The 24,960-nt window shown below is 34.4% G+C and overlaps 1 protein-coding gene across 3 annotated transcripts in view; it reads left to right on the top strand.

Annotated features, from left to right (window-relative positions):
- The window catches only part of ANAPC1 (anaphase promoting complex subunit 1), a 130,116-nt gene that overhangs the window by 98,335 nt on the left and 6,821 nt on the right, over window positions 1-24,960 (top strand). For all 3 annotated transcript variants that reach the window (XM_007476582.3, XM_016425864.2, XM_016425877.2), the window contains 8 exons: window positions 10,702-10,819; window positions 11,699-11,776; window positions 12,777-12,844; window positions 13,824-13,962; window positions 15,913-15,999; window positions 17,443-17,538; window positions 20,235-20,433; window positions 24,702-24,836. In XM_007476582.3, coding sequence (XP_007476644.2) covers window positions 10,702-10,819; window positions 11,699-11,776; window positions 12,777-12,844; window positions 13,824-13,962; window positions 15,913-15,999; window positions 17,443-17,538; window positions 20,235-20,433; window positions 24,702-24,836 — 920 coding nt within the window. The remainder of the gene's footprint in view (window positions 1-10,701; window positions 10,820-11,698; window positions 11,777-12,776; window positions 12,845-13,823; window positions 13,963-15,912; window positions 16,000-17,442; window positions 17,539-20,234; window positions 20,434-24,701; window positions 24,837-24,960) is intronic.

Here is a 24,960-nt window from a genome sequence, read left to right as displayed (position 1 = left end):
TCCTAGACTATTATAGTAGCTTATACTTGGACTCCCAACTTCTAGTCTCAATTCTTTTCCAAAACCATCTTCTAAATAGCAGCCTTAAGAATCTTCCTAAAGCATGAGCATGACATTGTTTCCTTTGCTTCTATTTCCTGTGGCTTCTAGAATAAAATTAAAATTGTTCATGTTGGCATATGCAGCTCTTCCCAGGTGGGCTACAGCTTGACTTTCCAGACTTATTTATTTTACTCCTCTTCATGTGGTCTTTGTTCCAGCCATACTTATCTGTCACCTCTTTGTCAAACATCTCCTGCCTCTCAACCTTAGCATAGGCTGGCCTCCATGCCTCCATACAAGAAATGTATTCTTTTCTTACCTCTGCCTCTTTAGAACTCTTAGCTTTCTGCAGAACTCAACTACTAGAAACCTTACCTGATCCCTCTAGTTGTTAGTATTCTCTCCCTTCTTGAATTGTATTGTATTTTTCTATTTAAATAGTCTTCAAGAAAGGGGCTGTTTTAATTTTTTTTCTCTTATTTCTAGTTTGTAGAACAATATTTTACCCATAATAAATTCCTAGTAAATACTTGGTGGATCGAACTGAATTGAACTGATTTGGTACTAGTTTGATATTTGCTGTTTTATAGTGTATTTTGAAATTAGGTAGCACCAAACCACCCTTGTTCTTATTATAAAAATGTTTTTTGATGTTCTTTTCCTCTCATTACTTCATGTGAATTTTATTGTTGTTTGGATCCAATTCTTATACATATGTCCCTTTGGCAATTTGATAGAGAAGTAAATCAATAGATTCATTTATGTATTACCATCATTTTTACTATATTAATATAGTTGAACTGTGTATATTAAATATTTCCAATTAATTACATCTTTTATTCTTCTAAACACCATTTTATAGTTGTATTTGTAGAAGATCTTGGCTTATCTGAATAGATCTTTAATGTATTTTGCTATCTAAAAAAGATCATATGTTCCTCTTGGACTATTACAATGGACACTTCACTGGTCTCCCTGACTCAAGTCTTTCCCCTCTCCAATCCATCCTCCACAAAGTCGCCACAGTGAAACTCCACAACTTGTTCCTAACCTATATTACAGCCCTATTATACAGTATATCATTTCAGTCCCAAAGTGAAGAGTCAGGCAATTTAGCTTTCTCCCATGCCTAGAATGGATTCCATCCTCACTTCCACCTCATAGAATCCTCTCAGAGTTCAGCTTCTACACAAAACCTTTTTTGACACCCCCCACCCCCAAACTTCTAGTTGGCTTCCCTCTTTAACTCCCTTACATTTAACTACCATGTGTTTTGTTTTGTTTTTAATATGTGTGTGTGCGTGTGTGTGTGTGTGTGTGTGTGTGTATGAAGACAGAATTCATTTTAAATTTGATCTTGGATTAATAGGCCATTGGGAATGATTGAATAGGTAGGTGACATGGCCAGGTTTATGCTTTAGGAAGATAAAATTAATAGCTGAGTAGAGGTTGTGCTGGAGTGGGGAGATCCTTGAAGCCTGGAAACAAATCAGCAAGTTATTATTCTAGTTAAGGCATGAGATGATGAGGGTCTGTACTAGCAAGGCAGCAGTATTAGAGAAGAGAAGGAGGCACATTCAAGAGGTATCAAGAAGGTAGAAATGATAGGACTTGACCACTGATAGATATGAGAGATTATTGAGTGCATTTGCAACAGATTTTGCTTGCAACTGTTATGGGTAAAATTAGGGTTATTGACTGATTATATTATATTAGTGGTCGCCAGGGATTAAAATTCAATCCCAATGAAATACTCAAGTTAGTTTGGGATTTTTATTGAGGTTTAATTACAATAGAAGAAAGAAAATTAGAAGGAGAAGAGGGAAAGGGGTATAAGATTTTTTTCCAGCCTAGCCTATGCCAAGGGAAGTTCAGAGGCCTCAGCTAAGGGACCTTCTCAGAAGATTAAATCTAGCTCAGTTTCCAGCCACGAGGTCTACTCCAAGATGAGGGACTTCCTCTGAGGATAGTGCCTTTTCAGGAAGTCAAGGAAAGGAGGAATCAGTAGCCTTACCACTCACCAAGGTTGCTCAGGGAAGACGCCTCACCTAAACCACGCTTCAGAGCTCCCAATGTCACTGAGTGAGCTCCCAACACCACCACAAGAGTCCAAAGTCACCCAGAGAGTGCCAGAGAGAGGAAGCAATGTGAAATATATAGGCAGTTCTTTACATCACTACCTGCATCTCACATGTACCAATGGTAGCTTAAGATTGGTTTAACGACAGCCCAGGGGGTCTGTCAGTTGTTTCTGATTTGTCACTTGCTAGCACATGTTGGTCATAGGCCATCCTCCTCACAGTTAATCCTTAAGTGGGAGTGTATACATTCCTGGTTGCTGGAATTCTAAAGACTAAGCAGGGTGGAGTAAATCTAAGATTCACAGTGCCAACTGAGGCAAATGTCTGTGTGTTTGCCTATTGTCTCATTTAATAAACTGTAAGCTCCTTGAGAATAGGCATTATTTCATCATTTGACTTTGTAAATCCCCTTTGCCTCTCATACCCGGCACATAATAAGTATTTGATAAATGCTTGTTAATTGATTAATTTGTGGATTTGTTGAGTTTTCTATTTCTTTAATGAAAAAGTGCAGCATAGCCTAATGGATAGAAAATTGACCTTGGAGCAGGAATGCCTAGGTTCAAGTCTCGCCTCTGAAACATACTGGCTCTGTGACCTTAGGCCATTCATATAACCTCCTAATGTAACAGACACCTCTTTAATACCATAAGTTGTAGAAAACATGGCATCCTGCAATGGTAGAGTTTCTTCATCTAGCACTTCCTATATCAAAAACCTCACATTGACAGTAAGACTTTTATATATTTGTCATGTCCAGAAAGGACATCATACCTTGGTTCCATTATCTCTTTCTTAAGAGGTAGATACCATCATTGCCCCTCTTTCTTAGTAGGAAGGTAGCATCATTGGTATTCTATAATCATAATTGATCTTTCATTGATCACAGTTGAGTTTTTTTCTTCATCATTACTGTATAAATATTTTTCTTCTTTCTGCATCGGTTTAGTTCTTTCCAGGTTTTTCTGAATCTATCCCTTTTATAATTTCTCATGGCAAAATTCCATTACATTCATATACTGCAATTTGTTCATTCCTCAATTGATAGATACTCCTTTTGTTTTGGGCTCTTTGTTACAACAAAAAGTTGCTATCAATAATTTTGTGTTCATGGATATTTCCCTATTCTTTTCTTTGATATCTTTGGGTTTAAGGACTGGTAATGGTTTCATTCTATGTCAGAATGGTTAGTGAGTTTTTAGGCACTGATCTATACAGTTTTCCAGAATAACTGAACCAATTCACAGTTCCACCATTTTTCCACAGCCCCTCAAATAATGATCATTTCCTTTGTTATTGTTTTTCCCAATGTGGTAGGTGTGAGATGGAATCTCAGAGTTTATTTATTTAGCATTTCTCTAAACATTTTTTTCATAGATTGTTGAGAGCTCTTCCTTTGAGAATGATCTGTTTATATCCATTGTTGATTTGTATGTTGGGAAATGACTATCATTCTTTATATTTGAATCAGTTGCCTTGGGCTTGAGGTTTATATCAGAAAGTTCTGCAAAGACTTTTTCTAAATTAACTGTGCTTCTAATATTAATTGATATGTTTGTGCAAAAACTTCAATTTTTTTATTATCAAATCTGTTTATCTTTTGTCATCCTTTTTATCCCTTGTCTTATATGAACTCTTCTCCTATCCATAGTTGTGAAAGGTGTTTTCTTCCTTGCTCCTCTAATTTATTTGTAATGTGACCTTTTATATCTAGGTCATTTATCCATTTGGAGCTTATTGTGGTATGTGATGTGAGATGTTGTTCTAAACCTAATTTCTGCCAGACTGCTTTCCAGTTTTCCCAGCAGTTTTTGTTAAATGGTGAGTCCTTACATTCAGTGACTGCGGTCTTTGGGTTTATCAAACACTGTTGCTATGTTCTTTTGCTTCTGTGTGATGTAATATACTTAATCTGTTTCCATTGGTTGGCATTTCTATTTTTAATCTTGTACTTAATAGTTTTGATGATTGCATCTTTATAGTTGAGATCTGGTACTGCTAGTTCCTTTCCTTCCCACTTTTATTTTCTTCATTATTTCCCTGGAGAATCTTGATCTTCGTTTATCCAAACAAATTTTTAAAAAATTTTTCTAGCTTTTTGAAATAATCTTTTGTTTCATTCATTTATCACTGAATAAGTAAGTTAATTTAGGTAGTATTATTATAATTATTATATTACCATGCCCTGATCGTGAATGATTAGTATCTCTACTTGTTTTGATCTGTCTTTTGGTAAAGATGGTTTTTTACTTGTATTAGAGTTTTTTGCATAGCACTTTTTGTAGTGATAAAGAATTAGAGTCAAAATAGATATCCATTAATTGGGGAGTGGTTGAACAAATTTTAGTATACCACAAATGTACTGGAATATAACTGAGCCATAAGAAACAATGAATATCCTCTAGATTACTCTAGAGAAGCATGAGAAAACTTGTGTAATCTGCTGCAAAGTAATATAAGCAGAATGAAGAAAGGAATATATTCAGTGACTACAGTAATATGTGTTCAGATATATAAATATTCTCCCCAAGAACCATTTTAGTTGCATCTCAATTTTAGGTATATTGTCAAATTGTTATAATTTTTTGGTTTCTGTAATTTTTAAATGAAATTTTGTTGATAGTATTTTTATTTTATGTCACTTTTATTTTTCAACATTTACCTCCTACTTCATCATTTCAGAGATCTATCTTTTAGAACAAAGAATAAAGGGGAGGGGGTTGAAGTTCACCAAAGTAACCAATACATTATTCAAATCTGACATATGCACTCTTCCACATTTAGTAGTTTCCTCCTCCTCTGCAGAGACAGGGAGGGAGGTACGTTCTCATTTTTTTTTTTGAGTAAAGCTTCTTGATAATGATAATCTCATAATACTCAGTTTGGATTTTTTTTGTTTTCATTTACATTACTGTGGTTTATATATGTTGTTTCCTCATTCTGATTATTTCACTATACATCAATATATATAATTATTGCCTTGTATCTGCATTTTTTTATTTCTTATAGTGTAGTAATATGCTTCTATATTTGTGTATTGTCATTTCTTTAGCTATTCCTTAGTCAGTGGGCATCTTCTTTGTTTCCCATCTTTGCTACTACAAAAAATACTGCTATAAATATTTTGGCAAATGAGACTTTTTATTTTGTCTTTGACCAACTTGAGATTTCTAAAAATGGTATCTGAGTCAAAGGTATGGACATTTAGTCATTTTCTTACTATAATTGAAAATTACTTTCTAGAATGATTAAACCAATTCGCAGCTTCAACACTATTACATTAATTTGCAGTCTCTCCATACCACCTTCATCCTATTTTGTTTTTAACTCTCATTATTCAAGATAACATTATGTAGACTTCATTTAAACCATTAATTTGTTATTAATCTCTTTGTTCTGTAGGTTTACAAACACATGATCAATTCATCAAAAAATATCATAAACTTGTTATTTTCCTTAACATTCTGATACAATGATTTCCAAAAAATTAGCATTCTGTTCAGATAATGAATTTGTTGATTGTTTAGCTTTCTGTTACTTGTATCGAAATCTGAAAGAGATGTCACTTGCAATTATTGACTTGGCATTTAAGGGTCTTTGTGTAGTAGTTTTTCTATTAAGTACTTTTATGCTATGCCAATTATTTAATATTGATGAAAACACACGTACTCTATGGTGCTTTGAAGCCTAACATTATTTCCCACATTGCTTATTATCTCTTTTGAACATATTTATTTCTAAAGTTGTCCTGAAATTGTGATTGTTGTTTTTTTTAATTCAGTTGAGGAGTACATTTTATTCCAACTCTTCATTTTTAACTGTATCTTTACATTGGGTGTTTATTGAATATGGCAAAATTTGGTATTTTTACTTTCTAAAATAATGTGCTGCAATTTTCCATTTTATGTGTGATTTCATACCATTCACATATTACTTCTTTGATTTTTCTGTCCATCAAATTTTGTTACAATTTTTTGGAAAGAGGAAAAAAAAGTCAGCACTTGGTACCTGATTATAGAATTCCTTGGAACAATATGATCCTAGGCATATTTGCCTTTTATTTTCCTGTTAAGAAAAAAATTACTTGGTCTTTTCTTACCTTCTTTTGAAATTATTTTATTTAAGGCATTCTCACCCTACTTTACCTCCTGATAAAGGCACCACAATCTTTTTTTCAACTTTTCTTTGTTGCATCCAGATTAGGTTATGATTTGTGAGATTCTCTTCTGTTCTTCTCCTTTCTATATGTTTAAGTGACTAGCATTTGTGGTGCCTGGGTTTCAGGAAATACTGTGTACTTTTCTTTATCTCTTCTGCTTTTCCTTTTAATCACCCAAGCCTAGACTGTTAGCTATTAGCTGTGGACTCCCCAGATTTAATAGTCTTTTCTCTTTCTTATTCTATGTAAGCACCAGAATGTTGCATAGCCCTTTTGAAATATTAAAACTTGTTTTACCTTTCTTAAGTGTCTGGTTTTGTACATTTCAAGACTTTTCCCAACTCTGGCTTTCTTACACATGATACTTTTATAAGTCATCAATTTTGTTTAAAAGGACTTTTTTTCCTTATCCTATAGGATTGTAATTTTTTAGGATAAGTTTTTCTTGGGTACATGCCATTTCCCACATGTATTTCAATCTATAATTTTTTTTTATTACTGGTGTTCTGAGTAATTTTGAATAAAATTCCTTAAAATTTGTTTTGTCTCTTACTGGCATTTGAAATATTTACTTTATGTGCTTGAAGTTCAGGAGTTTCAAAATAATTTCTTGGGTAGTTAATCTTGGTGTTCCTGTATGGGTTATGTACTTGTGTATTTTCATTGATCTGATTTGTGTTCCCTGTTTCTAATATATCTAGATATATTTTGGTCTTATATTTTTCTGAAATATTGATATGCTTTGTTTCATTGTACTTTTCTAGGAAGCTAGTGATTTTTACATTTAATTCTTGTATCATTGAATCTTTGAATTCTTTCTCAATTCCTTTTCCAGGGTTTTCTGCTTTGATAAAATTTTTCAGTTTCTGCTATAGATCATCTTGAATTTCTCATTAAGAGTTCTCATTTAATTCCTTACCTCTTACTTTAACTTTTTTCAGTAGGCTTTCCAACCACTTAAGAGATCTAAGTTCTTGTGATTAGTTTGTTCTACTTTCTGGTATTTCTACTTGTGGTAACTGAATAATTATCTTCTATTAGTGAAATTTTCTCTTGGCATTCTTATTCTATGGTGTTTTCTTCTTATATTATGAAGTAGGATTTTTTAAATTTAATTTTTGCTTTCTTATTTCCTTAGTCTGCTGAGTTTTTTCTTTGGAAATTTCTTTCATGGGTATAGGGAGATTTTTTTTCCTTTTCCCTTCTTTTAGTAATTGTTCTTTTAGTTTATGCTTTTCTAGCTGTTTAAGCCAATGAAGTGTATCTAGGTTTAGACAAATTCTCATAAAGCTATGTATGTTAAGTCACAAAAGGTGTTTATTCATGCCTTCTCATTCCATATCTATTCAGTTGATTTTTTAAAATAGTAAAAAAAGTAGGACTTTATATGTGTCTTCATTTAATTTCAGTTTGGTCCACAAGTGGCTTACTCCAATGCTTTCTTGTGTGCTAGTGATAGGCTGGACTCTAATGGTGGCATATTCTACTTTTGGAAATTCTACCAATTTGGAAAGATTTTGGTTATCATTTGACAACAGACTACAACAGATAACAGACTTTGCTCTCAAAGAAATATGGCTAAATATGGAAGAGCTCTTTACTATGATATTAGTTATTAGGGGGTAACAGTATTGGTTATGGTGTCCCATGAAACTATATCTTGTACAGGCTCCTTACATGCCAGTATTTTTGGGAGAGCAGTAGGAAAGGACAAGTGTTAAAGTTTGCACAATTTTTAGACAATGTACATTTGTTATCACATGCCTTAAGTGTACATTTATTTAACTGTTAGTATACTTAATATGTGATTTTTTGTCTAATGGCTGAGTTGCATTGTTGGAGAAACCAAACTATACCCACATGGCCATTTTCAGTATAAATGAAGATGGAAAACAAAAATGTTGCAGTTAAATAAAAAAATGACTAATGGCTGAAATAAATAGCAAAGTTAATTTTGTAGTATGACCATAGTCAACAGTAAACCTTTTAAAATTTTTATTGTTCTTCAATTAATAAGCATGTTTTCTTTCTTGCTTGCTTCCTCTCATAATTGAAAAAGAAAAAATCAAATCCTTTATGACAAATATGTATAGCCAAGCAAAGCAAATTTTCTGCATTGGCCATGTCCAAAAATATATGCCATAGTCTTCATTTTGAATCTCTCACCTTTCAGGAGGAGATTGTCTATTTTATCAACAACCCTCTGGGATTTTCATTGGTCATTTCATTAATCAGACTTCTTAAGTCTTTCAAAGTTTCAAAAAGTAAACCTCTCATAAGATACTTATTCATTTACCTTTGTGTAGGACTTTTAATGAGAAATAAATAATTATTTCCATTTACACATTCTTTAATACCTTATGATGAAGCTAAAGTAGAGAAATTCTATTTCATTTAATTAACTTTTATTCTTTTCAATTTTAAATTTATTTTCTCAATTTTAAATTTTATTTTCTCATCTTTATCCTTTTTTTCTAGTGTTACTTTTGACCTTTAATTAGCTGATTGTGTCAGTGATAGAACATCGGGGAAAAAAATCAGTCAATAAGCATTTATTAGATATTTTCATTTCTCCAAATGCCATAGTCGAATCTGGGGATACAAATACAAGAAAGAAAATAGTGTTTACCATAAGTTGATTGCATTCAACCAGGGGAGAAAAAAGTGTATTTCTAAGTACATATAAAATATTTACAAAGTAGATCCAAGGTAGTTTTGGAGGGAAGGAAGGAAGGCACTTGTTGTAGTGGGGGATCAGGAAAGGCCTCATGTAGAAAATTCTTGGGCTGACTTTTGAAGGAAACTTTTGAAGAATTCTGAGAGGCAGACAGTGCAAAGGTATAAAGTTAAGATGGAGTACTATGAAGAGGAATAGTGAGAAGTCCAGTTTAACTGATCAGGAAAATACGTGGGGGAAATAATATATTTAGTAAGACCAGAAAGAAAAGGAAGGGCTAGGTTTTAAAGAGCTTTAGATGTTAAGTTTATTGAGTAAGAAAGTGTGATGTATGCTTTAGGAAAATCAGTAAGGCATATGGGTGGAGGATGAATTAGAAAGGAGAGACTTGAGTCAGAGAGATAATTAGGATGCTATTGCAGTAATCTAGTCATATAATAATGCAGCACAGAATTAGAACAGTAGTTGTGTGGATGGAAGAAAAGGCATGCATTTGAGTGATGTTTTGGAGGTTAAAGTGTTTCAATTAGGCTACTTACTGATTGAAAATAGATCTTTGAGAGAAGATGGAGTCAAGGAGGCACTTGTATGACTTGGAGGGTTGTGGTTTCCTTACTAGTAATAGGAAAGTTTAGAAGAAGAGGAATGTGTTTGAGGCAGGGAAATGAGCTGTTTTAGGCACTTTGATATTCATATATCTGTGAAACCTAGTTTGGAATGTCTAATAATCAGTTAATGATTTAGGACAATAGCTCGGGATGGAGCATGGGGAAGTTAGATAGGTCTGAGAGGCATCTGCAAGGACATAATTTAACCTATGAGAGTTAATAGATGCCTAAGTGAGAGTGTAGATTGAGGAGAGAGTACCCTCTGACCTAGTAATGATTGGGTGGGATCTGGATGTAGATCCAGCAGAGGAAGTGTGGTCAGATGTGTAGGGAGTGAACCCCAGGAGCTTCAGTGCCATGAAAACCTAAACAGTTGAGAGTATCTAGGAGGAGGCTGGTGATCAGCAACATCATGTGCCTCAGATACAGGAAAAAATGAAGATTGAGATAAGACCATTAAAGCTGGCAATTAAGAGATCACTGGCAACTTTGGAGAGAGCAGTTTTGGTTGAATAAGGTTTGAAATCAAATTGCAAAGAGACTAATAGGAGAGCCAGGAGTGCTGCATACCAGTTTATGTTTAGAACTTCACCTGTGAAAGGAGGCTAGCTATCATTGGATGATAAGCTGGCTCTTGCAGAGGAAGCCAGAGAGCCAATATAAAGATCCAGAGACACGAGATGGAAAAACACTTTAAGAACAATAAGAAGGTGAGTTTGGCTGATAGTAGAGTATGTGCAAGGAAATGGACAAGAATATGATCAAAGGTGGGATGGTAGGGGAGCTTAAATTCTAAGTAGAGGAGTTTGAACTTTATTTAATTCACAATAAGGATTCAGACAACTAAGTTTCAGTTAAAGCAAGGATGTGGAAATCTACTCCTTGATTACAGCATTTGTTTCCAGGAAGAGAAGCGAGTTGATAAACGTTGGCAGAATAAAGGCTTGCATGGGATCTCTCCATAGTATTGTTCTATTCCCTTCAAAAGTATTCAGATGAAACACTAATTACAGATACAGATTACAGATGGCTGAATGAAGGTTTGATAATATTTTTCTCATTTTGCTTCTTGCAGACAAATGTAAATTTTATAGACTATGATTTTTCTAACCACATACCTATTTCTGTCAATAGGTATCATCTCCAGGCTCTTCGACACTTGTATGTTTTGGCAGCAGAACCAAGACTTCTTGTACCTGTTGATGTGGATACAAATACTCCTTGCTATGCTTTATTAGAGGTTACTTACAAGGTAATTTTTTTTCTCCCAATTCTTCTATTTCTTCTCCATCCTGTACACACTCAATTCATGCCTTAGTTTATTCCCACTCATATGTGCTGCCATCATTCTTGAATGTACATCTAAGATAATGTCTTTGAAAAAATTAAAAAATTAACTAGCTATAATTATACAAGCAGCATAGCATAATAGAGAGAGTGACTCTAGTTAGAGGACTTTGGTTTGAACAACAGTTTTGGTTCTTTCTAACTCTGTGACCTTGAATAGGTTTCTTTGCTTTGGGGGCCTTAGTTTCCTCCTCTGTAAATTGAGGGAGTTGGATTAGATAAGATTAGAATCCTAAGGTTTCTTTCATGTCTAACTCCTAAGAATAAAGGCAGATGGTTCCTATAAATTCTGAAGTCTCTTATACAGCATAGATTCTAGTTGGTGAACCTGATCAAGCTGTCTTTTGATCCTTTTTTGTATTTGTGTAAAAATCAAAGTGTCATCTGAGATTTGTAGGTTCTTTCACACTATTTTTTTACTTATGCTTTCTTGATTGAAAGTGTCATATTTCATGACTAAGAGAAATGTAACATAAGAGCAATTGAACTTTGTATCCTTCCTAATTGTTCAACATGGTGCTTGAGAGCACAAGGAACCTTGGGAATCTTGTTCTGGGATCAATGACTAATATGCACAAATAGATTACAAATCAAGATGCCCTTTGTTCATATTATATACATTTTAAGTTTCAGGGCAGGGTCAGTTTTGGCCATTATTTTTAAACAGGACATTTAATGACAGAATTAGTGGGAAATTGAACCTTTTTAAAATTCTATGCTAAGTTCTTATTTTGGGTTTTTTTTGTTTTGTTTTTTTGGGTTTTTTTTTTTTGATGATATGAAGGGCACTCAGTGGTATGAAGAAACAACAGAAGAACTAATGGCACCTACTCTTCTTCCTGAGCTTCACCTTTTAAAACAGGTAAATTGGGACAAGATTTGAGTACTTTTATTAGTGAATATTTGCATACTTAATGAAGTTAATCTGAACAACATTGTCTGTGAAAATTAGTAAAATTGGTCCCCTTTTCTGCTCCTTCCTGCATTGTGGAAGATGATGATAGCCTACTAATATTTCAAGATCCACCAATTTTTAAATGACAAACAGATCATGGTATAAAGTTATACCATTTCTTTTCCTGGAGATTTTGAATAATAGTCCATCAGTAAACATTTTTTAAAGCATCTACTATGTGCACTGTGCCAAATGCTTAGGGATATGAAAGAAGCAAAAACTCAAGGAGCTTACAATTTGATGAGAAAGACAACATGCAAGCATTAATATACAAATCAAGCCATATATAAGATTAGGATATAATTAAAAAAGGCACAGTACTTGCATGAATTGGGATTAGAGAGCAGAGGAGGGAGAATATTTCACGTGTGGGAGTAACCGGAGAAAATGCTCAGGGCCAAGAGATGAGTGTCTTGTTTTTGGAATAGTTAGGAGGCCTTTGTCACTGGATTGAAGCGTATGTGTTGGTCAGCAAAGTGTGAGAAGATTGGAAAAGCAGGAAGAGGCCAGATTATGATGGGCTTTGAATGCCAGATGAAGGGTTTTATATTTCATCCTGGGAGCAATGAAAAGCCACTGGAATTTATTGAGTGGGATGGTGGTGACGTAGGGTAGGGGTGAGGGGGTTGACATGATCAGACTTGTGTTTTAGGAAATTCACTTTAGTAGTTGAATGGTCAATGAATTGGAGTAGGGACAAATTTGAAGCAAGCCAACCCAGCAATAGGGAAAATTATATCCCATGTATTTAATTATATCCCATGGTACTTAAAAATAAAGTCACTTAGTTAATGGAGATATACATTTCAATTTTTATTAGTCTTATTTCCTCCAAATAATTTGAATTTTTTTTTTACTTCAAATAATATGCATAATAGTTTACTTGTATTTATGTTTATCTTGACAGATTAAAGTGAGAGGCCCACGATACTGGGAATTGCTTATAGACTTAAGTAAAGGGATACACCACTTGAAGTGAGTACATTGAAATTTGTGTTGTACTCTTTTTGTGGAGATTAGGAAAAGATATTCAGATAATAAGGAGGTATTTATTTAAACAAATTCATAATTAGATTATTGTATGTTATGTTTTTAAGAATGAAATATTTTGCAGACTTTTGGGTCATTTTCTTTCATACACATTAGAAAAAAAAGTTTTTAAGTTTTAGGACTCTACAATCATATATGTCTACTTTAGATTTATTTAGAAACTTGAATTTACTTTCATTGGGGCAAAGGTAGAATTGTGTCTGTTGGTGGCAAATTTGAGATATGGAAAAAGAGATTTATCCTTGATACTTCAAGGACACAATAGGAGGCAGATGTCAATTCAATATTAGAACATCCTAACAGTTGGATCTGTCCAAAATTGGATTAGAATACATTATAAAAATCATTGTCACTGGAAGTGTGATTTAATTAGAGCACATGTCAGGGACATAGAGGACTTGGAGGTAGGGGATGACAAGGGTGGGAAGTATTTTAAAAAGTATCTAATTAGGATAGTAGGTTGGACTAAGTGACCTGCAGGGCTTTTCAGCACTGATTATATAATTGTATGGTAATTCAGTTCTATAAACTTTGAGTACATTGTGTATTTATAGCACTGTACTAGATTTTGGGTGTCTACAAATGAGAACAGTCATTGACTTGGAGGTTCTTCTATTCTACTGGCATTCATGTAGTGTTTTACTGTCTATAGATTGACATACGTGCACATCGATACATAATATACACATACACATCTCACAATGTTCTTCCCTCCCCCAAAATCCAGATAAAAAAGTAATACAAAGAAGAAGCAACATTATTCTTATCTAGTTGTCTTGTTTCTTCCAAGGAATTACCTCAGGCTCTGCAAGCATGAGGGCATTGTATCACAAAGAGTATGCTATTTTACTACCAACAATTAACAATAACAGTGTAGACTGAATTCTGTCTTGTTTTCTTTCAGATCAATCCTTTCCAAAGATGGGGTTTTATATGTGAAACTCAGGGCTGGGCAGCTCTCCTACAAGGAAGATCCAATGGGCTGGCAAAGTTTGTTAGCTCAAACAGTCACTCACAGGAATTCTGAAGCCCGGGCTTTCAAGGTAATATTGATAAGCAAAAAGGGAAGAAAGAAGAGCCACAGCCATAGTTTCTGCTGGTCTTCAGCTCTTCTGCTGCTTTTTCCTTAGTGGCTTTTGCTTGGGTCTACTGCCAAGCCTCAAAATAACTTTGAAGTGAAAGACTGATTTGTCAGATAGGGCCTTGGTGTTTGTGGGACACCCAGGATACAATTCCATGCAAACCTGTCAATTTTCTTATTAAGGTTTACCTTTTAGCAGCAGGTATCGTGGCATTATATGTTAATAACATTACCCCCAAAGTGACTACTTTTTAGGAATTTAGTTTATCCCATCACCTAGTCTCAGTATACTGGGCAAGGCTAGTCTTTGTTAGTACTGTCTGCTACTTTCTACTTTTGTCCTTTCATTTGTTCAGATTTTGTTGCTTTGGGAATGAAAGTCACAAAAAATTCAGACCTTTCCTTTTCCTAATACATTTGTACACTTGAAATTAATATAAAATTGTTTGGAAGTTATAAAAAATGAATAATCTACCTTAAAGCAAACACACTCAAACCTAATTTAACCTTTAAGTTCCTGACATTGGGAATAAATGTATAAAGTTAACACAACTTTTGAAATGAAGTCATAAAATTTCCAAAATTAGTTGCCATAAGCAAATGAGCATTAAGAAGATTGGCTGGTTCTTTGTTCCTCAAAGTAGCAAGCATTCAACTTTTAAAAAGATGAACTGAAATTTCTTAATGGTTTCTAAAACTGCATTAGCAGTGTGGTTGATGACAATGAAAATAATACTAACTAGCATTTGTAGAATGTTTTAAAGGTATACAGAGCACGGCAGATGTTATTTCACTTGATCCTCAAAATGCTGTGATGTGGGTGCTATTACTGTCCTTATTTTACAGTTGAAGAAACAGAGGCTTAGAATAGTTAAGTGATTTGCCCAGGGATCACTCAGTTAGTAGGTGACTGCAGTAGAATTTGAACCTAGGTTTTCCTGACTCCAATCCTGACTCCTCTATTCACTGTGCAAGAATCATCTAATACTGATGTCTTAGTCCTTACTGTACCTGATGTTTAATAAATTTTATTATTTTCCTTATTGGTGAGAATAGAATCAAGGGAATTGTTCCTTAACTTAGGTGAGAAGCACTTAGGACAAAGGACTTATTGGGGGAAGTTTAACTTGGATTACTCATATGTAATGCAGGCACAGTCTCAAGGACAAATTTACTAATGCCTAACATTATCTGACAATACAAATCGCAGATAAAGATGTTCAAGTCCAAAGTAAAGTTTAGAAGATATTTCTGGATGTCTCTTCTCCATGAGTCTTAAAAAAGAAATTATAGGGTTTCATTGAAAGGAGGCAGTGTGGTACAATGGAAAGAGCACCAGTTCTTAGTTCTTGGGACTTGGATTCAAACCTTACCTTTTGTCTCTTGCTACCTTTGTGACCTTGGACAAGTAACCTAAACTCCCAGCATCTCAGTTTCCTTAACTTTAAAATGGGGTCTGGGGGTGAGATGTGCTCCTCAGTTCTGGAGATATCAGACTTGAAGCCTAATGGACACACATTACTGTTCTTCTGGATGGTCTCTGAAGTCATATACTGTCTGAAGTCATATACTGAAGTCATAGACATAAACTGAACACCCCTCCTTTCTACTTGTTTTTAGTTCTCACTTCTTTTGGTATGATTTTTGTCTTTTGGGTTTTTTTTTTTAATATTCAATGTATGTGTGGTTAGTCTTTAATAGTTCTGCAGCCTGATTTCTTACTTGCTTGGTTCAGAAATTTTACATATACTTTTTAGAAAGAATTTGATTAAATTCCACTAAGTTTGATAATTGTGCCTAACATGAATTTTAGAGAAATATTGCTTAAGGAAGAAAAAGGACTATTATAACTATATGTATTTAAGTTTTAGCAATAAGTAAATTCCTGGGACTTAATTTTTTTTTCTTTTAGCCTGAAGCTATTTCAGCTTTCACATCTGATCCAGCACTTTTGTCATTTGCTGAATATTTCTGTAAACCAACTGTGAACTTGGGTCAGGTAAATATTTTATTAAAACACCATTCCTAATATTTTTCATTGTGTCTTCTCTTGGTTTTTGGACAATAAGAAACATTATTTAACCTTTTTAAGGATCCATAGCATTAGAAGCAAAAAATTTCAATAAGGAAAAATGTAACATGCATTTGAAACAACTCAATCCTGAACTATTTAAACAAGTAATTGAAAATAGTTAATGGGCAACAGAAATAACATTATCACTGATAACAATTGTATAAAGGATTTCAACCAATGCCAATCAGTAAACCAATAATTTATTAGACATTTAACTCTTTGCAAAATACTGTGATAAACATTAGTGGCACACCCCCTTCCCCTTCCACCACTGTGGGTAATTTTGCTTTGACTCTTTCTTCTTCCAGACTTTCACCCATGCTGTATTTATTCCCCCCTCTTTCCACCTTTCCTTTTTTTTTTTTTAAACCTTTACCTTCCACTTGGGTAATTTTGCTTTGACTCTTTCTTCCAGACCACCCATGCTGTATTTTTTCCCCTCTCTCCACCTTTCCTTTTTTTTTTTAAGCCCTTACCTTCCATCTTGGAGTCAATACTGCGCATTGGTTTCAAGGCAGAAGAGTGGTAAGGACTAGGCAATGGGGGTCAAGTGACTTGCCCAGGGTCACACAGCTGGGAAGTGTCTGAGGCCAGATTTGAACCTAGGACCTCCAGTCTCTAGGCCTAGCTCTCAATCCACTGAGCTACCCAGCTTCCCCCTCCACCTCTCCTTCTACCCTTTCAAAGACTTATCTTCTCCATTATGTCTAAAATACTTCTTAGCATCCTTTCAAGTCTTATCTTCATGTTATCTTGCCTGGTCATTCCAGCCCTTGTTGATATTTCTCATTTCCAAATTCCTGTAACACTTTGTCTGTGCGACTTATTTTTGCAGCTTAATCCAATTAATTGACACCTCTTTGTGGTGTGGAAGTGACTGGAACTTTAAAGGTTTTGTTAGCAGAGTACCATGCTCTGACAGACCTTTATAAAATGGAAAAGCTTATGTCTGACATTTAAGGTCCTTTCTAAATTTGGAGGGCCTCATCACTGAATTAGCAATAGGTTGATGGTATATTTGTTGCCTTTTGGCCACACCAGCCCTCAGAGAATTTGTCCCGTTTGGGGACAAAACACATATCCAGTCACAGCTCTTTGAAATATTAGATTAATCCAAATTATCTTTGATTGTCATTTATGTTTTGTGTCTTTCTTCTCAAGTAGACCATCAGACAATTAATTAAGAAAGGAGACAGTCTTGTTTTCCTTATGGTATCTAACATAATACTATGCACAGCATTATACTTAATGATATATTTACTTAATACTTAATGAGTTTAAGACTATTAATACTTAATAAAGAAAAACTTAATGAGTTAAGAATATATCTGTATTCTGTACATACTGTGTGCAATTTTTCTCTTCCAGAAACAGGAAATTCTTGATCTCTTTTCTTCAATACTCTATGAATGCGTTACTCAGGAAAATCCAGAGATGCTGCCTGCATACATAGCAATAGATCAGGTACTTAATGAATGAACTTAATGAAGAGTGGGGTTTGGGGAAAGAATGTTTTGAGTTGGTTTTGTGTTTCTTGCCAGTGAAATTTATTATCCTTACCTTGTTGATTTCTATATTCTTTTTAGATATCTTTAAAATATGTGTAGCCATCAATTATTCTTTGAGCAGTTTTTTAAAAAAGAATCATCTTTACACATTTAGAATGGTGATGATAATGTCATTAAGGCCTTGGCTTACGTAATTTTAGGAAGTAGGCAAAGTGTGCCTTCATCATTTCTGGTCTCCCCTTTTTATTCCTCTTCCTGTCAGATTTCTGGATGCATCATCTTCTCCCCTCTCAAAATCTCCTAAGGACTAATCAGATAAATTCATTCACACAAAGTTAAAAAGACTGCTGAAATTTAATTGTTTTCCTATCCAAATTATTTGAATTTTTATAGAGAACAAAACAAACCAATAAATTAATCTTTAATGGTAAAATTTCTGCCATCAAAAAGGGGGGGATATTGGAAGGCCTTTGTAAACAAATCAACTTTCTTCATAAGACCTCTATTTTCAAAAATAATATTTTATTAATATCTTATGTTTTTGTCACTTCTCTTTACCACTGTTCTGCTCTGCCTTCCAGAAAACTGTATTTTGAAAATAAAGAATAAAAAAAGAATAATAATAACTAGCATTTATGTGGCAATTTAAGGTTTACAAAGCACTTCATATATGATAACTCATTTGTTCCTCACAATAACCCTGTAAGATAGGAGCTGTTATCTTTTCTATTTTGTAGATGAGGAAACTGAAGCAGATAGTAATTAAATGACCTCTTTAGGATTTAAGGTTGGATTTTATATCAGATCTTCTAGACTTTAGGTCCGGTACTAAGCCACCTATCTGCCTCTAAGATTTCCAAAAAGTCTTAATATTATGTGCAGTGTTTCACACTGATGCACTCACCTCTTTCCCCTTTTCAAAGAAATAAAGGGAGGTAAGATCTTCATTTTAGAATAGTAATGATGATAACTGCTAACATTAATGTGTCCCTACTCTATGCCAGGCACTGTGCTAAACAGTTTCTAAATATCTGATTTTGGTCCTCACAGCGACCCTGGGAGGGTAGGTGCTTTTATTATTTTCATTTTACAGATGAAGAAACTGAGGCATACAGGTTAAATAACTTACATAATAAATAGGATCACACAGCTAGTACGTGTTTGAGGCAGGATTTGAAATCAGGTCTCCCTGACTCCAGACCTAGCCCGCTTTCTACTGCACTGCCTCACTGCCTCCAGGTATCCGTGATCTAGCTTCTTCAGAATGGTTTCTCTTCCCTACTTTCTGACAACATAGTGACTATTGAGCAGATTATTGAAAACTAGAAGACCCCAGAGATGGTTCCTCTTTGCTGCTTTTTCTTCCTCACTTTTTAGCCTGATATTAAGGCTCCCACAGTGTGTTTCTGACCTACTTTCCCAATATTTCACATTATTTCCCTTTCCTGTTTTTTTCCTTGCCAATCTGGCATATTCATTATTTGTAGAACTCAGCGTTTCCTCTCCTACCTCCTTTGTGTCTCTACACAGACTGTCTTGAATGCCTAGAATACACTCTCTTCCCAGCTCTGCCTCCTCAGAATTCTTTGTTTCCCTTAATTTAAAGTTTAGCTCAGAAGCTACTACCCTCTTTTTTTTAAACCCTTACTTCTGTCTTAGAATCAATACTATATATAGGTTCCAGGGCAGAAGAGCAGTAAAGGCTAGGCAATGGGGGTCAAATGACTTGTCCAGGGTCACACAACTAGGAAGTATCTGAGAGCAGATTTGAACTCAGGGACTCTGGTCTCTACATCTGGTTCTCAATCCACTAAGCCACCTAGTAGTCCCTACTACCACCTTTGGGAAAACTCTTCTTTCCCCTCCCATTGGTATTCTTTTCTTCCTCAAATTATTTACTTATCCATGTAAGTATAGTAGAACAAACTTTTTAAGAGGAGGGACTTTTTCCTTGCTTTGCACATACGAATGACTAACAAATATCTCACTGTGGTCTTTGAATTGTTATGGTTTTGTTCAGCTTTTTCCTCTCAGATTCTGCCCATTTCTCTTCCCTTCAAGCCTGGTCAGACGTATTCATTATGAGAGTTAATCAAAATTCACAAATATTTACAAGGGGCATCTCATATATTACAGCCTGTGCTGGGTCCTGGGGACACAAAGCCAAAAAAAGAGGCTGCCCTCAAGGACCGAGCATTCTGCTCTGCTGTAGACTCAAGAGTGATAGGGTTGTTAAGCTAGGAATTTGGTACCTTTTCTACACACCAGGGTTTTTACAACCTGTATTATCCAAGGCTGATTAAAGCGTGATGGAGGTTCTTCTTAACCCCCAAATTAAGGAGATCTTGGATCTTAATCACCAAGACAGAAATGGACAGAATCGTAGTAGCACAGTACCTGGCTTATAGTAGGCACGTAATAAATGTTTATTGGCTGACTAATAGGCATATCTGTAGAGTAAAAGTCACTCAAAAGTGGGGAGGAAAATGACCTCACTTGGAGATGTGTGGAAATAGAAGCTTCTTTAATGCACCCAAGTTATTAAAATCTGTCATAATGAACTTATATATACTGACTTCATTTACTCATAAAAATTGGGTATCCTACCCTAGATGAAACATCATTTTTTATATTTTCCCTTTTTTCTTCAAGGCTGTCAGAAGACTAGAGAGAAGAGAAATGTCTGAGACTTTTGAACTTTGGCAAATAAAGTTGGTATTAGAATTCTTTAGTTCCAGAAGCCACCAGGAGAGAATGCAGAAAACTCCTAGTCGAGGACTCTTTATGAACTCTGAATTCCTTCCTGTGATGAAGTGTACTATTGATAATGCTTTGGATCAATGGTTGCAAGGTAAATTAAACATTAGGCAACACTGATTTTTTTATCTATGGAGGGCCTATGTTTTTTAAATCATAATTTAATGGATATGGGGAGAATTGTCTGAATAGAATCCAGATAACCTATCCAAGAATTAACTTTTCCATTTTAGTGACTTGAAATGTAAATTCCTCTTTTCACTATAGCTTCTGAAAAAATGTACTTGAACGAGTCTGAAATAGTGACTTTTGTATTTGAAGCTTTAAATAAAACCATACTTATTCTAAACAGGTAATTGTCATACTCCTGAACTTTGTTTTCCATTTTCTGGCATTTGTGCATAAAATATCTTTACTATTTCTACCAGGGAATAATATGTCCCCTAATTATTTCTTATGTGTTAATGTTGTCTGACCAACTGGATTATAAGTAATTTTCTTCTTTTAAATAGCCTTTAGTATTGCTTATGCAGTATGTGTTTAATAAATGCTTATTTATCTGATCAATGAATATTTGTTTTTCAGCTCCTTGAGTGAATTTTTGATCATGTAGTTGACATTACTAGTTTGCCCATGGATATATAGATTTGATTCATAGGAGATTAATGTTTTATTATAATATAGAAAGAATCATTTCTTTTATTAGCCATAAGAAAAAATTTCTAAAAATGTTTCTTGTGCTTGCTTTAAATGTAGTTATGCTTATTTCATTTTCAATCTTCATTGCCTCATTTTTAGCTTCACTTTATTTCCTCAGATGCTCCTAAAATATATGTAATTACATCTGACCAGAATGAACTAATGCTGAATTTAGCTAAAACAGTAGTAATAATTCCACATTCTTTCAATTGTAGCTACCATATAATATAGTAATTGTTGGAACCTAATGGGCCAAAACACCAAGGGGCAACTAGGTAGTACAGTGGATAGAACCCTGGGCTGACAATCAGGAAAATCTGAGTTCAGATTTGGCCACAAACACTTAATAATTATTAATAATAATAAACCCTGGGCAAGTCACTGAACCTCTGTTTATGCTTTAGTTGCTTATCTGTAAAATGGGGACATACTGGAGAGGGAAATGGTGAACCATTCTAATGTCTTCACCAAGAAAACTCCAATGGTTATAAAAAATTGGATATGACCAAACAACTGAACAACAAACCTGAATTATTAGGAAGCTAATTTCTATAAAAACTAGACTGTAGTTTCCAGTGAATAATGTATGAAAACGACCAAATAAAATAACTTTTAAAAATTAAAAAAACAAAACTAGACTGTAATGAAAGTTGTATGTGAAGTCTGTGCAGAAAGCAACACTTGTAATTCCCTTCTTAGTAATGTGGTTATGGTTAATACTTGCAGTAAATCTGATATTTTACCTCAGGATTGAAGAAGTCACATTATACTGTTAGAAAATGAATTTTTATAAACTCATAGTTTTAAAATGTGGCCAGCTAGTCACTTGATTTACTTCCCCAATTAGATTTTAAATTCTTTCAAGTGGAGGAAACATTTATACTCCTATATACCCACTGTACATGATATAGTATTGAACTAATCCTAGATTTTCAGTAAATAATTGATTAATTTACTAATCAAACTAAGAAGCAATAAAATTTTCTTCTCAGAAACTTGAAAAAAAAATTGTTACATAGGGGCAGTTGAGTGGCTCAGTAGATTGAGAACCAGGCTCAGACAGGAGGTCCTGGGTTTAAATCTGACCTCAGACACTTCCCAGCTGTGTGACCCTAGGCAAGTCATCTAATCCCAATTGCCTAACTCTTACCACTCTTCTGCCTTGGAACCAATATGATTCTAAGCCAGAAGGTAAGGGTTTAAAAAAAATGACATAAAACATTTAAAAAAATCATAGTTATTAAATAGTCATCAATCTTAATTGGAGACCTGTAAGAAGCCTCCCATTTCTTACTAATGATTGCTTAGGAATAGATACACATAGCTAAACAAGTCCTCCTTAGTACCTAAGAATAAATGACAACAATAATAATAATAATATTGAAAAGTGCTTTAAGATTTGCAAAGTACACTTCCTTACAAAAACTCTGAGAGGCAGAACAAGTATTGTTATCTCCCATGGTAGAGAAAAGAAACAGGCTAATAACACAATTTGTATCTTAAAGTAGGATTCAAATCCAAGTCTTCTCTACTCTAGGTCTAGGACTCTTTCATATTTGCCATGGAAACAAACTATAGGTTGTAGGAGATTATTATGTAAAATATTTGCTTTCTGTTTTAGCCTTTTAAAATTTATGTTTTTAAAAAATTCTGAACTTTGACATCATATAAAATGATCATTTCTATAGAGAGAGAGAGTAGAACAGAAAAAGAGTATTATACAGGAACCTGAAAATCTATTATGTACAACTTTCTGAAGCACAGGTAGAATATTTGGTAACTTCTGAAAATATATCAAAAGTAGGGAAAATATGGGTATTATTCTTGGCCTTTGACAAAGTCTCTTTCAGTATACTTCAGTTATATAACCTGTTCAGTATTTTACAAAATAACTTGAATTTTCAAAGCTTTCACAAGAATTTTTGCCATCAAGTTAGATGGATTATATTAAATTTATAAGTGACAGAGCAGGAAGGGATAGCTAATTTGTTAGCTATGGATCCAAAAAGGTCTCTTGCAATTTCAAAGTTCTTTTGACTTAGTGATTCTATATACACATATAATCACACACATGAATATATAACCAGTGTCTTTCAATGTTTGAAAGGTTGTCAGATTTTTCATTCTGGAGGGCAATCACAGTATATTAGCATTGAAAGGCACCTAGAAACCATTTAAATCCAACCTGTGTACAAACAAATTCATGCCCAATAAGAGATCCTTTAACCTTTCCTTAAAGACTTCCAGTGAGAGGAAAACCCTCTATTTACTGATGCAACTGATTCCACTTTTGGATGCTTCCATTTGTTAGGGAGTTTCCTTGACATCAAAACTAATTGTATGTCTTTGCAATTTCTTCTTACAGTTGCTAGTTCTACATTCTAGGGACAAGCAGACACAGGAAGTATATAATCTCTTTTCCATATGATACACTTTTCTTACTCAGGCTAAAGATCCTCTTATGGCACGTTTGCAAGGCTACTGTTACCCTTGGATTTCTGGACATCTAGTACAGTTCTGGGGTGAGGTAGAAGTCACTTAGTTGAGATTTCCTATTACATTTCTTATCATTATTCAGTCTGGTGTCAACTTCAGGGATTTTGGTGGTATAGTTTTGTAGGTGCTAGGGAGTCTATTTCAATTCAGATAACCCTTTTAGCTGGAATTTCACACCTCTTACTTATAAAGTTGATTTTAATAACCCTAAACAGATATTTTATTTACTTTCTCTCAATAAATTACTTATTGAAAGTAACATTACATATTTATTCACTTAAGTGAACATAATGAACATAAATGAAGTCCTTTGTGTTTAAAGTTCAATTAAAATATCAAATCCCATGTGAAGTCTTTCCTGCTGTCTTTTGCTGCTACTACTTCCAAATCATCTATCTTACTATGCATTTTGCATATACTTGCCATGTTCTTTTATGTGGACATGTTGTTTCCTCTGTAGAATGTGATCTTCTGGAAAGCAGGGACTATTTTATTTATATCTTGGTATCTTAGGGTTGAGCATATCTTAGGGTTTAGTTAATCAAATACATAGTAGAGCTTAATAAATGCGTGTTGATTAATTAGGGAGTTTAGCATTTTTCCATGACAGAAATAGGCTTTGAACCCAAATCAAAAGTTGGACAACAATGTAATTACAATAAGAAATGTGATTTAAAATGCTCAATACTCTTGGAATTTCCTACACAAATAAAAGCACATATTCTCTCCCCAGTTTCACCATCTTCCAAACACCCCCCCAAACCCACTTAAACTAATTGGGAAACATGTTTACTTTAAAGGGGGGGATCATATAGAAATCTTTAGGTTTAATAAAAGACATATGATCTAGTAAGTATTGTTGTTGTTTGGTCGTTTGGTCATGTCTGATACTATGTGACTCCATAAACTTTGACAATACTAAAATAGTTTACGGTTTGCTTCTCCAATGTGACCTCATTTTACAGATGAGGAAATGAGGCAAATAGGGGGTAAGTGAATTGTCCAGTATCACTTAGCTAGTTTGTTTGAGGCCAAATTTGAACTCAAATCTTCCTGACTCAGGAATGGTGCTCTATCCACTATGCCACCTAGCTGCCCTATTCTAGGTTAAGTCGATCTCATTGTATATATTAATCAGCTAGTTTACTTTCTTTTTTTTCTTTACAGCTGGAGGGGATGTGTGTCTACACTCCTATCTCAGTGGCCAGCCCACAGAAGAATCTCACCTAAGCATGTTGGCATGCTTCTTGATTTATCACTCTGTTCCCACCCCAGGGCAGTTGTCCGCTGGTGGATTAGAAGGTAATTATGTATCTAACTCCTGTTGGAAGACTTGTATATAATTGTTTGGATAATAGATTTAGATTTGGAAGGTACCTCAGAGGCAGACCCAGGCCCTCCTCATTTTGTAGATGAGAAAACTGAA

Source organism: Monodelphis domestica, chromosome 1 (assembly GCF_027887165.1).
Source record: "Monodelphis domestica isolate mMonDom1 chromosome 1, mMonDom1.pri, whole genome shotgun sequence".
Taxonomy (NCBI): Eukaryota; Metazoa; Chordata; class Mammalia; order Didelphimorphia; family Didelphidae; genus Monodelphis; species Monodelphis domestica.
The sequence above is the reverse complement of the archived record's forward strand: the minus strand, read 5'-3'. Positions and strand labels throughout refer to the sequence as shown.